Source organism: Empidonax traillii, unplaced genomic scaffold (assembly GCF_003031625.1).
Source record: "Empidonax traillii isolate 1590-97213 ecotype Southwest subspecies unplaced genomic scaffold, ASM303162v1 scaffold385:size1130455, whole genome shotgun sequence".
In the NCBI taxonomy this organism is placed as follows: Eukaryota; Metazoa; Chordata; class Aves; order Passeriformes; family Tyrannidae; genus Empidonax; species Empidonax traillii.
In genome coordinates this window covers 366,835-384,445 of record NW_020955578.1, presented here as the reverse complement: position 1 = coordinate 384,445, position 17,611 = coordinate 366,835, and the positions used below count along the sequence as shown (strand labels likewise).

Below are 17,611 nucleotides of genomic sequence, written 5' to 3'. Positions count from 1 at the left end.
TTCCTTACACTTCCACAGGTGGATGGAGACAAAAAGTATTAAAATAAAAAATTGCATATTTTATTTTTAGCTCTAAAGATGCATCTCTAAACAATCAGTAGAAAAAAAAAACAAGTAAAAAAAGTAAACACCAGCATTTTGTAAAATAACATTGAACTAATACAAGACTTAATACAAAGTTTTCATATACGACTCAAATGTAGTTTAAAAAGAAAAAAAAAAAAAGTAGTCTGGTCTGAGACCCCCTCTACTTGAAATAAGTTGTTAAGTACCCACAGATTTTAACTATAAAACAAGGATACATTCTTTCTTTTTTCTTCCATTTATGAAGTTGATTGCCACAAACTTCAATCACTTGCCAGTGAAATTCTCATAGTTTCGGTTACAGAATTGAACTTATACAGTTCCATGACTGAAGTCCTCTCATTTTCAGCATAGGCTCTTTATCAAGTCCACACTTGTCACATATCTTTAGACTGATCATCTTCTTCAAGTTTTCTGATTTCACTCTTTAAACAGTTGATGGTTTCACGACTTGCTTTTAGTCTTTCTTTAAGCTCAGCAATTTCAAAACTAGTCTTCTTTTTGGCAGCTTCCAGCTTTTCCCTGGTTTTCAATTCAAGATCTGCAACTGTGGTGGGTGATAAAGAAAAATAAATATTATAAATACCACAAAAAGTTGTAACTATTTTAAGTGAAACAGTTAATTTTGATAGTGTGTGTCCTGAAAAAAAAACTAGTGCCGTTAGCCTTAGAGTTTCAATGATTGTAACCAAAATGGTATCCAAAACCAAACCTGGATTTAAAAAGACTCAGGAAGTTTGTTTTGTGGCCTCATTCAGCCCTCAGCCCATCAGTTTTGTGGATGGAGTTACACAATTCACAAGATCATTTTCTAGAGGTTTTCTCTAAGATTAAATAAAACCTGACATGGTGACAGCAAATGGGAAATTAGAGAGAACTATGAATATGTGGTGCCTAGTGACAGCACTTGAGGCCATAGGCACAAACAGAAACGTGAGAGGTTCCTCTGAGCACTTTAGGAAACTTTTACTGTGAAAGTGACCAAGTGCTGGCATAGGTTGCCCAGAGAGGTTGTGGAATCTCCGTCCTTGGAGACATTTAGAAGCTGTCTGGACACAATCCTGGGGAATCAGCTGTAGGTGGCCCTACTTGAGCAGGGAGTGGGCACGATGGCACTAAAAGTCCCTTCAAGTCTCCACCATTCTGTGGTTCCTTTTCCATGTACTGTAATCACCTTCTACTTTTTGTCTCACCGGAGTTTAATTCTACATATCTAAACAGTTGTGATGCTGCCTTTGCTTTTACAAATCCCTGACATCAAGTATCGGGTTTTTTTTATTATTTTTTCATGTACAAGTTTTTGGACAGAGATGGTACAGCCAACAAATCTAGAAGGCCACAGAGATCCTTTCATATCCCATACATTACACAGTCGTGGGCAGTGGCAAATTTTATCTGCTTTCGTGGCACATTTTAAGGAAATATATATACAAAAAACATACTAAAAGTTTCTATCTACTCTCTGGAGAAACACCCAAAAATTTGAAGTGAGAAATGTTTAAATGTGGACTTTTTTATGAATCATGTTATTACACATTTTCTAAATGAAAACCACAACTACATGCAATATAACAAAAATCCACCTCAAGACTGGCTAAACAGAGGTAGAAAATACACGGAGCTCGCACATCCACACAGCCAAGCAGACATAAGGCAAATCACAAGCTGAACTTTGAGAGCTTCAAACTCATAATCACTCTCTACTCTTTAGGTCTAGGCATTTGCTGTCCAAAAAATACTTGACGTTTGTTGTCAGGTGAACGTAAGGCCAGGTGAGCTGGACTACGATGGCATTAGAGTTTGTAATTAACAAGGCAGGATTTGGGCTCAATAAATATTACATTTGTTTTCTGAGAGTAGAAGAGATGAAATCCAGAAGATCAGAACAGAAATTATCACTAAATGCATTAAAATTTATGAACCAAAGGATCTTTATTTAATTTCTTTAATTCCCTTAATATTTTTGTTTATACATGGAGACAAATTAGATAAAAAGGACACAAAAAACATTATGCTGTACTGAATAAGTATGTTATGAAACTACCTACAGTTCAAGAATTAGAAGGGAAAACAACAGGAACAGCTTTCAGATACTACTCTTTATTCCCAAAGGGCTGCTGCTTTGACTTAAACATCACCACTAACTGTTCTTATTTTAGTGCTGAACAGAACTATATCACGGGGTGGCCTTCATTTATTTGGTTTTGACTCATTTCAAAGATGTTAAACTAGGTGTAGATCACGCAGTCACTCTTCATATTGAGTAATTCCTAATTTTTTTTCTTCAGGCATACAGATCAGAAAATCTTGAAAGTTTTCAAATAAGTATTAATATCTTTGCAAAAGTTGAAGTTAAATTTAATGTAAAAATAGCACTTTTTAATCAGTATCCAAATCCATTGTATTGTTACAGCCCAGGAAAAGAAAAGCAATAAAAGCAAAACCAACTACTGTTTATTTCTAAAATTAAAATATTTTAATTTTCAACTTACACTCAGTTTCATGCTTATAAGCACCTAGTGTTAGTTGACGAGATGTTGTTAACAGCTGCTGCATCATTGCAGTAGGATCTTGAAATATCTAATGAAGGAGAAAAATACATAGTATCACTAATACTCTTCAAAATAAAGTGAGGATTACATTAAAAACATTCATACCATTTCATCATAGAATTCAGAAACTACAGTTTTCTTCCCCAGGATGGCATTTGTATCCGACTGAAAAAGCTTCAGCAAGTGATATAAGGTTACCTATGCAAAGACAGAATTTTATTAGCTTGACAATTGTAGGGAAATAGAAGTCTTGTTATAGATACCAACAAGTAGCACTTGTTCCTACAAAACAATTGTATAGGATTTAAAAATCTTTTAGGAATGCAAAAATAAATGTCATATAGCTTCAGTGGAATTACTTCTATTCGATATTAATTGTTAAAACATGCCAACTAGCCAAAGGTTTATTGATACTTTAAGAGTGTCTGGGCAAGTGGCTTAGCACTGTTGTATATATAAAAACTACTACTACTACCACCTTCTCTCAAACATTTCCAAATTGGTGATTTAATTCAAGCAAACTTTCCCAATTCATCAGTTAGAAAGTGTTTTCTGTGACCTTATCATCCCTTCTCATGAAAGAGGAACACCAGGGGGGCTTGTGAATAGCTTTTCCCTGAAATCTCTCCTTATGGAGTTACTCTTCCATTACTGCACTGCACATGGAAGGGTGGGGAGAGGAATGGAAGCCCTCTGTCCAGCCCTGAGGAACCACTAACCACTTGGACCATGGCCTGGGTAAAGGACACACAGCCCACAGTTCTCCCCTTCCACAAACAGGCCCCATGAGTGGTCATGGAACAGAGCAATACCTTACTCCACTCGGTACTTCCTGGAAAGGGAGAACACGACAGGCTCTGAAACAGCCTTCCAAGAACAGCAGCAAAGAAAAAAAACACCCAACCAACTTTAAGACAGCTTGGTCAAGCTGTGAACAGAACTAGGATGACAAGTCACGATGCTACTGAGTACAACAGCACAAGAAGCCCTTTCTATCAATCGTCGCATATTCAAGAAAAATCTAAAATTCAATTTCCCTCCCATTTAGCAAAAAGTGAATAAAGCAAAAGACTGCTGTAAAGCATGCTACAGAAGTAACTCAGTCCTTCAGAAATAAACATCCTCTTCCCCTAAAATAGAGTAATCGAGTTTCCTACCTACACCCATATAAACAAACCTACAAGATACGTCTAAAACGCAGGGAGGAAAGAAAAATTAATTCCAGTGCTTTATGCAACTACAGGAATGTCTTAACCTGGTTTTCTTGGGGCAGAGACTAATGCTAGCATAGTACCTTTACTGCTTTTTGACTGATTTTGATCTGACAGACAAAAAAAAAAAAAAGTTTAAATATTCAAATATCCTAGAACTAGGAAGCTACATGGAATAGAAATCACCAGCGTGTGCTCAACCAAGTAAGGTGCAACATGCAGTCACATATTAGTAAATGTCAGAGAAGCCAAGTGTAGGAAAAGCAGTCATGAATGGCAGCAGCAAAGCACAGAAACAGGAAAACGTGGCCAATCATTAAATTCACTTTCTACAAGAACAGGCTTTATTAGTTCCATGGCCAATGGGACTTATTTTGACCAACAATGTCCTAGAGCACAGCTTTAGGCCACCATAATTAATTAAGTGTTGTTAAAAGTTCAATGTACTTACAGGTCTTTCATTTGGATCAATGAAAAATATCTTAATGATTATTTCAAATTCACCCCAGCCCGTTTCGGTGATTTCATATGGTGGTTTGGTAACAACTGCAGTAGGAAACACAAAAGAGTTAACCCAATGACAAAGCCTCAGTGGAACACAGAAAGGAATAAAAAACTGCAACAAAAGCCCAGTTCTAGGAACAAATGCCCAAAAGCAAAACCTACCTCTTAAAGGATTACCGTAGCTTTCATGCAACTTGAACTGAATTTTTTTTACATAGGCAGACATGTCCTAAAACAGAAACAGTGGTATTTCTGATTATTCATACAGCACACCAATCTACTCTTTAGTCATCTATCCTACATGCCTACTGCTCCTTCTGACACAAGCACAGTATTTCTTCTGACTTTAAACACAGATGGAAAGCAAAATAGTGAATCCAAAAATTAGTACCGGCACACAGGTCTGTCGGTATTTTGTCCCCCTGAATGCTCTCCACTCTTCCCCCTAAGCTATAAAGATTACTCCAGAAACGTAAAAAGAAATGTTTTCCCCATCTTTTTCCCTTTTGGAAAGCCACCAAGCTATTCGTTTCCTCTGCTTATGCCACAAGGCCTCTCTGCCCTTTTCTCAAATCCCAACTTTCCAGACCCCGGCCCGTTCCAGTGCTGCTCGCCTGGCGTTCCCCACAGCGCAGGGCATGGCTTGGGCTGGGAAACACCTCTAACACCGCGGGGTCCAACCCTTAACCCAGCGCTGCCAGGGCCACCGCTAGACCACGTCCCTGGGTGCCACATCCACACGCGTTTTGAAGACTCCCGGGGATGGCGATTCCCCACTTTCCGCGGGCAGCTGTTCCAGCGCCCGACCCCCCTCCCCTGAGCAGCGCGGCCGTACCTCGTTCCGGTACGGCTTCACGTACACCGTCCACTGGTGAGTGTGGCCGTCCTCCTCCCTCTTCTTCCCAAAATACCGCGCGACGTTCCCGTACACGATCGGCTTCACAATGGTAACGCCCTGAAACACCAGGGAGACAACCAGACAGGCACAGTCAGAAAGGCGCTGCCCCTCGCGGCCCGACCCCCGCCGAGGCCCCGCCGGCCGCACCTTCACCCTGCCGCCCGAGTCAGGCCCGAACTCTGCCATTCTCTTGAACATATTGCCGGGGGGCGCCGCCCGCCGCCGCTCGCCCGCGCCGCGCCCGCCCCGCCCGGCCCCGGCCTCGCCGCCGCTCCCGCTGCCGCCGCCGCCCCGCGACCGCCATGCCCCGCGGCTTCCGGGGCGGGGCTGCGGGCCTGCGCCCACGGGGCCCGGCGGAGCGGGGCGGGACGGGGCGGACAGGGCCGGAGCGCGGCAGCCGCGGCCCGGCTGGGGCAACGGGGACGTCACGGAAGGGACCGCAAAGCCCATCCACCTCCAACCCCCCCACCCGCCGTGGGCAGGGACACCCACCAGGCCAGGAGGCCCCAGCCAGCCTGGCCTTGAACACTTCTAGTGATGGGGCATCCAGAGCTTCTCTGGGCAACCCGTCCCAGTGCCTCACTGGCCCTATAGAGAATAATTTCCTTCTTATATCTAATTTAAATCTACTCTCAGTTGAAAGCCATTACCCCTTGTCCTGTCACTACATGCCCTTGCAAAAATGTCCCTCTCCAGCTTTCTTGGAGGCCCCTTTAGGTACTAGACAGCTGCTCTAAGGGATCCCTGGAGCCTTCTCCAGGCTGAACAACCCCAACCCTCAGCCTGTCTTTATAGGAGAGGTGCTCCATCCCTCTGACCTTCATGGCCTTCCTTGCTCCAACAGGTTCACGTCCTCCTTACACTGGGGACCCCAGAGATGGATGCAGCACTCCTGGGGGAATCTCATGGGAGGGGAGTAGAGGGGCAGAATCACCTCCCTGGACCTGCTGGCCACCTTGCTTTTGATGCAGCCCAGGACATGGCTTTCTGGGCTGCAAGTGCACACTGTTGTGCCATGCTGAAGTTCTCATCCACCAACACCCCCAAGTGTTCCATCTCTTGGCTGCCCATGTCCTACAAATGCAGAAGATACCACACACTCGTGCCACTTCCATCACTCACAGTCCTCTGTGCGCAGGTCACATGCTGTTCTGTCTGAGCTCAGTAGTAGTTAAAGAATGAAGAAGGGAATTAGATAAACTTTTTTCCTTCTTTTCACATTTTTACTTTAACTATCCTCAAACACACCCTTTGCTGCTATGTCTTGGTGCTCACTATTTTATTGCACATCATTCCCAGGGACCCACACAGTGCCTGGTAAATGAGACATCCCGAAAAAAAGAAGTCCCGGTGAAGGTATAGTATGTGCTGGCAAGACAGCTACAGTGGGAGGGAAATGCCTATGGAAGCCCCAGCTGCACCCTCCAGTCAGCCCAGCTCTGTCTATCCCTATGGTGGACCTGAGAACTCAAGGGACTCCTCTGGGAAGCTGCAGCCAGACTGTGCCTGCAAAACACCCTCCAGAGCATCCCCCTCCTGTGGCCCTCCAGAGCCTGTGCTGGGGCTCCTGGCAGACAAGAAGACAAGAACCCACTCCCAGGAAGAAAAAATTCCCTACCCTGTTCCTTGCATGAACTAGATCTCATGTGGACAGTGCTGATCAGCCCTGAAGTGTTACAGCTCTTCTTGTTAAAACGAAGCAATTTGGCAAGACTGGCAGCTTCTGCAAGTGGTCGAGCTCTCACTGTCTTAAGAGAAAAATTTTCTGAGGTTAATCTAACTTCTAATTAATAAATGGCTTCTATGGAAAACTCTTTATTCATCAGTAACAAGATGATCATGAAGGGGAATGATGCAGTTCTGGCTCTAAAGAAACCTTTTCCTCCCACGTGTGCATGACTGCCCTACAGATTTTCCTTTGGAAAGGGTGGGCTTAAATATTGTTCTGCTTTGATTTTTAAAGACAGAGATGTAACCAACCTTTGCTAATCTACTTGCAACTGGAATATGAGAGGGCAGCCCATCACAGCACCACCAGTAGAAACTGAGCTCACCGGGGGAGGGGGAACTGCACTTGTGCTTGGCCCTCAGGGTCCTGCCACCACTGTGCCACCAGCAGCTGTTGGTCTGTAAGAGCCACGATTCTGATTCAGAAAATGAGACGATTGTATAGAGAATGCACATGATAGGGAGTGGTCCCTTTATTCTTTAATTGAACCAAATATGAAAACACATGCAGTATGTTTTAACTTTAAAAAGTCCAACACAGTATTTCTACTCTCAGAAATAAATTCCAGTGTGCTTCTGTGTGTTGTTCTCTAGATATAGAAGCACAAATCAAGTCCAACGTATATTTCCACAAAAATGACAGAGGAAAATACTACATGGCTCAATTTGTGCTACAGTTCTGACCATATTTAATCAATGGTGACCTTCTGAACAGAAATGAAGTGCAAGTGAGCTTTCATAGAGAAAACTAGGGAAACGAGCACAGTGTTAGGGCCCTCTCACCACTGTTACTGCCCTAAGGGTGAAAATGCAGACCCTGGGAATGGCCAAAAAAAATACTCTGCTAAAGATAACCTTGTCCCTTTTCTGGCTCATACCCATATGAGTGCAGGTGGCCCAGCTGCACACACATCTCTTGGGACAGGGACCAGCAGGTGGGCAGTGGCAGGCAGGGTGTGCTCTGCAGCAGCAGCTCCTCTCCTGTTCTGATGCTCTCACAGGTGGCATGAGGGTGCTACTGGCCACTGCAGATGTATCCAAACAGTCCAGCTCACTTTACCTCTGCTGCCAGGCATGCTCACATGGAGCTTTTCGCTGCTCACCGAGGCAGGAGCAGAGGTTCTGGCATGTGGCCGTGCTCATCCTAACCTCTAAACTCTGGCATTCACATGGACCTGCTCAATTCAACAAAGCTTGTTAAATGGAAATGCCCACCCCATGTCCCCTCTGGATTTACAGAGCCCCAGGCTGTGTTCCCAAAAGTTATTTGGTCCAGCATGCTTCTTTCTGTTAAAAGAATATATAATAAAATGGTTTGGGTTGGGAGGAACCTTACAGACCATCTACTTCCATCTCCCCGACAATGGACAGGGACACCTTCCACTAGACCATGTTGCTCGGAGCTCCATCCAACCTGATCCCGAACATTTCCAGGGATGACACATCCAGAACTTCACTGGGCAATCTGTTCCAGTGTCTCACCACCCTCACAGTGTAAAATTTCTTCTTAATATTTAGTGTATTATCTCCTTTTATAGTAAAAATTAACAGAAAAGCGAATATGCAAGAAACAGGGCAAGTGGGTGTAAACACCATGTGTCCTAAAGAAGGCCAGAGACTCCTTAAACAAATTTGCTTAAATAAAGGGAGAATAATTATTAACTTGCTGTTGTGAATGCCTTAAGGGGTTAAGTACAATAGGAAGGGAAATAACTAGATAGAGATCAATATCAGCACAAAAATCAAATTCATATAATCGAGCCAAGAAGAAATTCAGGCAGTGACTTTGATTTGTAACCCCTCAACCCCTGGAGCATGGGAGGAGTGGGATAGATTTCCTGTAGGAAGTGTAGGAGCAAACAGTCCAGACAGACCTTATGAGGTTGTAAGATAATCATGAAAGAGGTTAAAAGATGCAGTTGGCTGCCCCAGGACAGGACAGAGCTTCATATCCCAGGCAGCATTTTCCAGTCTTTCTTGCTGCTTCGCTTTCTTGTGGGGCCTTGCAATGAAGTATAGAAGACTAAAAGACACCCACACCATTCCCAAGCTGTTTTACCTACAAGCATGGCTAATCACAGAAAAGACAGATATAGGTGAATGAAAAAGAAATAAATTCCATTTTTTTTAAACCTTATACAAAGATTTGTTCACCAAAAGAATACTTATCCAAATGTTCACATTGGATATGTTGAATATTGTTCCCAGAATGGAAGCACATTTAAGAAAAGAAGTGGAGGAAGTGGCATTGGACACACGCTCTGCACATACTGAAATAAAAGAAATAGTCTCAAATGGAACAATCTGCAAAGCAGTCACTGAATTTCAGACTCGTAAGCAGGTCGCAACTGTAGTAGGAAAGCGTTTGTAGGAATATGTTCAATGAAAACAATCTGCCATGGGAGAGACTGAAAACTGATGGGATTTTTTGGACTGGACCTTGCAGAAATGTCATGTAAGACTTTTCTCAAACTTCTTCCAGTCCTGGAAAAGACAAACTGAGTGGGGTAAGTGGCCACCTGCTCCAAGGATCAGGTGCAGCTGGAGGTGGCACAAACCTGGCTCCAGCAATGAATGGTATAACACCAGCTCTCTCACTAGCCCTGACTGTTTTAACTGACTACCAGTTTAATTCGGTGATAATGTGGTTTTGGTAGCGTGACACTTTTTCCCTAAATAAAGACTTGAATTTTTAGAATCCTTCCCTACTTCAGTAATGCACTCAAGCTCCTCACAATTAAAAATCTGAGCTAGCTATTGCTGTAACAAAAAAAAAAAAAAAAAAAAAAAAAAAAAAAAAAAAAAAAAAAAAAAAAAAAAAAAAAAAAAAAAAAAAAAAAAAGGAGATGATAATGTAGAGGTTAAGTTATATTTCTAAATTACTTTTGAGTAAAAGGCATAAAATTAATTTTAAAATGTTAAATTACTTAACTAAATGGAACAGGCAGGGGATAACTTGAAATTAGGAGGGCGCAGTAGGGATTCCACTTAAAAAACCCAAAAGTTCTTTTTCTGAAGTATCATACTGTTACCACTGCGAAAGAAACACCAAGAAAATTTTCTCCTGCTGAGATGGAAGCCAGCCAGTAGATAGCTTTAATCATTATGGAGAACTTATACTTACACAGAGAAGCTCAAAATACAGCCTTTTATAGCTGCTAATAAAACATTGGCCTTCTCTGACCCTTTTGATTCAAGGACTTCACACATTAAAAAAAGAACCCACCACACAATTTAGACATTATTTTCAACAGTTTCTTTTGCAGGGTTCTGTTGGCCATTGTACACCATTCACCATTTTCATTACCCTTACACTACACGTCTTTGAGGAAAGGCGGGGCTGTGAACCTACGTCTTGCAAAGATTCCGGGCTACATGACTTCCAGAAAAGTGAGAACTGCAGTTTTAATTATGTGTAGGCTCCAATTAACATTTTGAGGTGGGAGCCCAAGTCCCTTACAACTTGACCCATGAATAAGGATCCTGTTTGGCATGAATGATCTGTTTTCATCCCCTCCCACCAGTGTGGAGCTGCAACACATCCAGGCAGAGCTATTTATTTTTTAAGTGAAGCACAGTCTCAAGACTGTAAAAGGTGGCACGGGTAGCTGTCTGTCAAAAAGAATTAGACAGCTTAACAGGGAAAGTGGATACCAGCAAGCCTCAGAAATTAGTTTTAAGCATCAGTTAAACCATTCTGAAATGCAGTAACTCTGTAGAGCTCGCTGCTCCTTCAGAGGTGAATGCTGCCTGTTCCACGTGGGAACCCACCCTTCTTCTGATGGGTTTTAGAGATGTGTTCCACCACAAGCAACATTTTATCCGCCTGTGTGGACAGTATCTTTTTCCAGTGTTTTACTGTCAAAGAAAGGTTTCTGAGCATTGAAGTATTTCTTTCACTCCAAGTGTATTATACAGGAAAACACACACAAGATTTTTAGAGCAGTACACTCAAAAGGCATTCAAAATAATATGCAGAAAATAAAGCAATAAACAAGAGCTTTTTCATGAGGTGTCAAGGCAAGGAAAAGGGGACACAGCTTGTTTATTATGTGGAAAAGTGGGGGGAAAAAAATGACTGCTTAAAATTAGGACAGTTGAGGATTATCACAGTTCTGCTGACAGTGCAGATACAATAATTAATAAATTATAAATTAAGCAGAGGAGTGGTTTTTTTGATGCCACTAGATGGCAGAAAGAGGCCTTTTATGCTCCATTTGCACATCTACCCCATTTTGAACACATCCTTCCTTATGTGACAGAACACCTGCAGGCCTAACTTCACCATTAATATACAGGATAAAAAGAAAAAAAAATCTACTCAATGGGTGCCAATGATAAGTAGATTCAAATTGTTTTGAAAAATGTTCAGCAATATCTAATTTTCTGTTTACCCTTAATCCTTTCTGTAAAACTGGGAAGCCTTGTATGAAAAGAAATGTATTTTACTTCCCATTTATACAAAGGGCACAAGGTTTACAAGACTTCCAGCAGTCTGATGGGAAGCAAAGTGCTAAGGATTTTCTGCAAATTGTTCAGAAGAGATTCAGGTAATTAAAAGGAATAGTAATCCTCTATCTGCAGCAAAGAGAACTCTATTTCTACTGGTCTGCAACTGCTTTTCACGCTGTCTCTCCAGGAGCAGAAAAAAAGCGGAGTAAAAAAGGTAGAGAACTTTGATTAGTTCCTTAAACACCATATAATTTGTGTCTCAGCATTAAAGTTTGAGCTGACCAGCATCTCACTGTTTTCCATATTACATGTTATGCTGCACTATGTTACTGCTCTGACTCACTTCCAGCTCAAATGCCATCATCAAAAATATAGTAATCAAAAACTCTTAAAAGCACTGCTCTTTTCCCTCCCTCAGCCCAAGGGCAGCATAGCACCTCTCAGCTTGCAGCATCCTTGAAAATAAACATGCTGCACTCTGCAGCTGCCATTCCATCACACTGCTTCTGCATCTTTCACCTCCTTTTATTTTCAGGCAAAGAAAGGAAATGTATTCCCACTTCACTCTCACTTTGGTCTCTTTCTTTTGCCTCTCTAAGGCTCTCCCAACAAGTCACTTGGACAGAGAGCAGGCTTAGAAGCAATCACTTGCTTTTGTATCTTCCAAGAGGTAAAACAGACAAAAATTCCATGTGATGGATATATTTTCTTCCTCTTGCAGTTCCAGTTAATCTGTCCATCTATTACACAACAAAGTCTCCTGAGCAGCATCGGCCTTACCTGCACTCATAGAACATGAACGAACATTAACTCATAACTACTCCAGACATAGTGAAGAATTTAATCTCTGTTGTTAGTCAAGATGCTTTCAGAAAATCAAGTAGTGTCATGCTTCAAGCACTTTAGGATATGCCAAACTCACTGTCAGAGGTGTTGACTGTGCAGACTACATTCCTGTAATACATATGCCATGCTAACCAGGTGGTTGTCTTTGGAAAAAATGTAGATATTAACTTGGCAAAACTCCATTCTCAGTTGATTATTTCTGAAAGTGTGATGTCATAGGCCTCCAAGGGGACTCGGCCAATTCCCAATGCAAAACAGATGTCCTGGCCCCAAAATGATTAAACCAGCGTTTCCTTGCCTGGTGTGTCATGATTTGTTATAGTCTAGAATTTCAGGGTATAGACATTCAGGTGCATGCACCCCAATGTCACATAATAACGTCTGTAAGAAACATATCTTTGTGATCATAAGCTACACACATACCTCTGTCTTCCTTTACTCAGCTTGCACTGGACAAACTTGCCTTTCACAGCTTCTTACAGACTTTGCTCTGCAAATTTTGGCATGTGATTTACTTTCTGTTGCTCCTCTCTTTTGCAGCTTACCATCTCCCCTGGACAAGCTGCAGTATTATGAAACTGTTTGAGGGATGAACTAGGAGACAATTACAAGACAGAGAACAGCACTAATACTCTAAGCCCGAGCATCTCTTCCCATTCCAAACTAACAAAGGTCAAAGGACACTTCCAACTCCTTACTCAGTGCCTGCTTCCCAGCAAGTGCTTAAGATGTCTCTCACTTCCATAGAGACAAATTTCCAAAATTAAAGCTTCTCCCTGATCAGTAATTCCTATACTGACAGAAAATGAAGAAAAATGCCAGCTTTGCAAGAGGAGAAACTTCAGTAGTGCCTTCAGCGAGGCTGGCTCACCTGGAAAAGGTGCAGCAGCAAAAGGGAAGACTGCCTCTTCCCTTAAGGACATCCTGGGGACTCAGCTCTCCTGATGCCTGGGCTGCAAAACCCTCAGCAGATGTGCACCAAATCTCCAGAGCTACCCTCACAGAAACAGTCCCTACAGCCCAGTAATCTCCCTTCAACTGCCGTTGGCACAAGAACACAAGGCTCACAGAAGTGACTATTTTAGGCTCCCCTGCTAAACCTCACAAATGCCTTCTACAGCCCTTTCCTCCTAAAAATCGGACAGTCAATAGTAAGGGCCAAACAGTCAAGTACAGCTGTGTTCAGGAACAGGTTAATCCTGGAGTGGGTAATCTTGCATTTTTAGCATTTGGCATTTTTCATCTTGTTTGCAGCCCTCAGAGGGTAGGGTAGATGGGAAGAGTTAGCTCTCTTTGCTAAGGCCAGTCAGCGTGCAGCTGAGGTGGCAGAGAGCAAGCTTCTGTACCAGCTTCCACATTGCTAAGCACTGGAGAGAGGAACAAGCAAGGACAATAATCTTCTGCTGAAGCCTGGATTCCAGCACGAGCTCTCCCTCCAGCTCACCGTGGGCTCTAGGCCCTTCAATCCACAGCAGCTATGAAGAAGACACTGAAAAAGGTTGGAGGCAAGGTTCTTGCAAGCAGAATTAAGCAAGAAAGCTCTCCTAATAGGTATTATCAAATTATTTCCTTGCATCAAACTCAAGGGATAGTATTTTCCCCAGGAAACTCATGTGTAAGAAAACAAAACCCGTAACTTGGAGTGCTTACCTTCCTCATTCTCCAATACCATTTCAAATCATACCTTGATGTCTTGCATCCTGGTTAGCTGACCTATGCTTGAACACCTCCATAATGAATTCATCCATGTACTGAACCCTCACTGGGTTTATCTTAGAGTATACATCCCATGTTTTCGGGGAAAGGATGCTTTACACTTCTTTCCCATTCAGCAACTGGAACTGCTGAACACCCTAACCTGGAGGAAAATTGCAATAAGATACTTTCAAAATCAAGAGTTTGCAATGATTTTCCCCTGTGTGCTTAACCCAGGATGGAGCCTGCAGTCCCCTGGGCGCCATCAACCACAGCACAACACTGTTTCCATCTCAGTCTGAATCTTCACTTGGTCATTGAAGCCAGGCTACAATACACACTCATGTTGCTATAAATTCAGGTTAGAATGGTGAAATTCAGACACAGAGCAGCAAACTCAGTGGTCAAGCTGACTTAGCTATCCTCTTGCTTGCTATTTTAAATCATTTGTGACTGAGTCCTTTAGAGTCAGCGAATGTTACTTCCATTATTGCAGGCTTGGAATACTATAAAAAGAAATTCAGGTTCTTTTTCTAATGAGCATTGGGTCTTTTCAACAGAGACCTGCACAATTGCTCATCAGTGTTAAACACAATCATGAATGTTATGCTCTTCCATGGCAATCAGATTACACTTCACACTTCTTTTTGAAGCTATAAAGGTAATTTTTTTCACCAAATGAAAACCAGTGTTCTCACATAATCTTACCGCTGTCAAATGCTAGATCAAAGTTGGAGTCGATAGCACTGCAAAATGGTACTATTAATCTAAGGTGGTATAATGGATATGGCTCATTTTATGCCACAGTAAATTATCTTTGACAAGTATAATGAATCATGAAAAGTTCGCCACTAGGATGGCACAGTATGGCAGTGCTAGTGGCTTTTTGTCTGTAACATACAGATGTGTGTTTTACATAACACAAAGCTCTGCTTTAGCAGCAAAAACAATTGCCCATGAAATCCCAGCACCAAAAGTAGTTTTAAATCATCAGAGGATAGATACTGTCGTTGGTATCAAACCAACTGCTTGCATGAGATGAGCTGACAAGCTCAACCTGCCATACAGGTGTTTTACAACTGCTGTGTTCAATAAGCACATGCCTTGCAATGATTAACATTTGCCAGATTTTGTCAACTCAAGAAACCAGGTTCAAATAAAAAGTTCTTATTTTAAAAAGTTTTACCACAGCTCCAAACATTACTATACTGAAATTTGATTCTGAAAATGTAATTTTAAGTGACTGAAATTGCTTTACATATCATGCTCATTTTTTTCCCCTTTAGTTAATGCATTGCATGTGGGTCACTGTATTTTACAGAAAAATAAGGCCGGCTTAAAAAAAAAAAAAAAAGTCTGCTCTTCCCACTGATTGTAAACTCTGCAAAGAGTCTTTGAAGACCAGATAAGGACAAGAATAATGAATAAAACTATTTCTAGATTCAGAAATAATTGCAGCAAATAATCTAGCTATAACTTTGTTAGAATGCCCATGCTCCAAGTTTTAATGTCTGAAAATTTGAAAAGACTGACAATAATGAGAAGGGCAAAGACATTAGACAAGCTGAAATGAAGACAGACAAAAGTATTTTTTTAATATAAAAATGGTCTTTATTTCTTCAATACAAGGTAAGCTACTATTGCAGTTTAAGACCAACACAAAAGTTGGACAGCAAATTGCTTAACAGTCTCCTAAAGGCTGAAAAAAAAGAAACCCATGAAAGCTGAAAGTTGTGCAATATTTCAAGTATAACATCTAAAAAAGATGAAATGATCCCTAAACTTACAGATTAATTAAGTACCTCTGCTGAAAATGTATTAAAATCCACATTTGCTAGGCTACCATCTTACCTTGTGGAGAAATATAGGTCTCCAAAAACTCCAGTGTTCAACAGACTCCTTGGCCTGCCGGCATCAGGAAACTGTTTATTATATATATAAAATCCTTTGGAGTCAGGCATTCTGACAGGCATCCATTTCCTTACACTTTGCATTGCAATTCCACATTCCAACTTAAGACAACCCCACTCCTGTATTTCAAACCATTTCTTGAATAGTTTACTCAGAGATCCTTGAGCAAAGCAGGAACCAGGAAATGGAAAGGTACAGGAAGACAATACAGCCTTTTGTTTAGAAAGTCAGCAGTGCTGATAATAGTCATAAAACTGTTAAGGTTTACCAAATAGGAATGTATTTCACCTTTAAAACATTTGGCTTTTTTTTTTCCCCTTTCTTTATTATTTTATAAAAGGACAACTGCAGTTGTAAGGAAACTGAATTTGCAATCACTTGTATTTATAAAAGCACACGCATTCCTCATTTTCTTACATTTGAAGATCAAGGGAATGTCTGTTTCATAATGTAATAATAATATGCACAGTTTAAAATATTTTCTATTACAAAATACTGTGTACAAGAGGGTGAGGCCGAAGTCTATTAGCTGAATATACTCAAAAGTGTATACTGAAATCATGTAAAAATCACATTACACGGTATAAATAGATGGGAATTTTTACAATTTAAATGCTCCATTCCATTGGGATCAAAGGTATACTGTTCACTATTTTCAACAGACTTCAGTAAAACTAGTGTATTTCCAAAGAAGTTTTAAAAGATTTAAGCACAGGGATAGGTCATACTGGAACCTAGAACCCATGGCAATCACTGGGGCTACAGAAAGGGTTCAGGAACTAACAAGCATATCATATACAAATAGAATGAGGAGCTTCATTGTTCTTTGTCCAACATGGGGGAATACAAATCCCCCAAGAACATCAAACTGATGAACTATGCTCCAAACTGCTCCTCAGTAAAATTGTCCTCTAAAACTAAAATGAATCTAAAAATACATGGGATATCAGACCTTAATGGGGGGGGCAGGGGGTAGAGGGAAGGAAGGGGAAACAACTACAAAACCAAAAAACCACATCAACACCCCCACCCACCCCAAGCCAGTCTGAAATATTAATCGCAAGGCATCATAATTGCAAGAGACAGTATTTCTGCATAAATATCATGATTCATTAGCATGCTGCAATCATTACATTCCAGACCTGTGCAGTCAATTACCAAATTAATTTAAATACTCAGTGAGTCCATGTTGTTTCTTTCCTATGTCAAAATTATTATTTTGGAAAGAATTGAAATTTCTTCAAGTATATGGTCACTGACTCATACTTTCCTTCCCTAAAATCTTGAAGGGCTTATATTTCAATGCAGAAGCAATTTAGTGTCTTGGATCTTTGAAGAGTACCAGTCGTAAACATGCATGTTTTATATTTGAATCTACATGACTGACAGTATCTTAACAAGTGTTGTATTAGGAAATTTAAGGCTGTATCTCAGTTTACACAAGAACCAAAGACAACTTTAACAGGCTATGTATAAAATTCTATAAGTAAAAATAGGAGCAAAGTCTATTTAACCTGTACACAAGAGAGCAAGTGGATAAGAAACAAAAATCAGGATTAAAGTATTTCTATAAAGAATGCCATGTATTTTACTAGAAACACAGATGACAAGTATATACAACATTTAAATCTCCAATTATCCACATAAAACTAGGAAAACATTTACAAGGGTTTGGGTATGCAACTAAACAATCAGGTAAAAAAATACAGTTAGAAAAACTAAGCCTCACC

The 17,611-nt window shown here is 41.1% G+C and overlaps 1 protein-coding gene across 1 annotated transcript; it reads right to left on the bottom strand.

Annotated features, from left to right (window-relative positions):
- Positions 1-322: 322 nt before the first annotated feature.
- Positions 323-5,488, bottom strand: YEATS4 (YEATS domain containing 4). The gene is made up of 7 exons (XM_027893292.1): positions 5,397-5,488; positions 5,187-5,306; positions 4,514-4,580; positions 4,299-4,393; positions 2,742-2,834; positions 2,577-2,664; positions 323-631 (listed from the first exon to the last, which is right to left on the bottom strand). Exons 1-7 carry the CDS (start codon positions 5,445-5,447, stop codon positions 462-464), a joined length of 684 nt encoding a protein of 227 aa, XP_027749093.1. The 5' UTR covers positions 5,448-5,488; the 3' UTR covers positions 323-461.
- Positions 5,489-17,611: the final 12,123 nt, after the last annotated feature.

What these genes read in the sequence shown, in the direction of transcription:
- YEATS4 (XM_027893292.1), bottom strand. Translation starts at nt 5,447, where the DNA reads ATGTTCAAGAGAATGGCAGAGTTCGGGCCTGACTCGGGCGGCAGGGTG. An exon ending in TTGATCCAAATGAAAGACCT is followed by an intron (nt 2,835 to 4,298) that starts GTAAGTACATTG and finishes GTCTTTGCATAG; the next exon opens with GTAACCTTATATCACTTGCT. An exon ending in TTATAAGCATGAAACTGAGT is followed by an intron (nt 632 to 2,576) that starts GTAAGTTGAAAA and finishes CACCCACCACAG; the next exon opens with TTGCAGATCTTGAATTGAAA.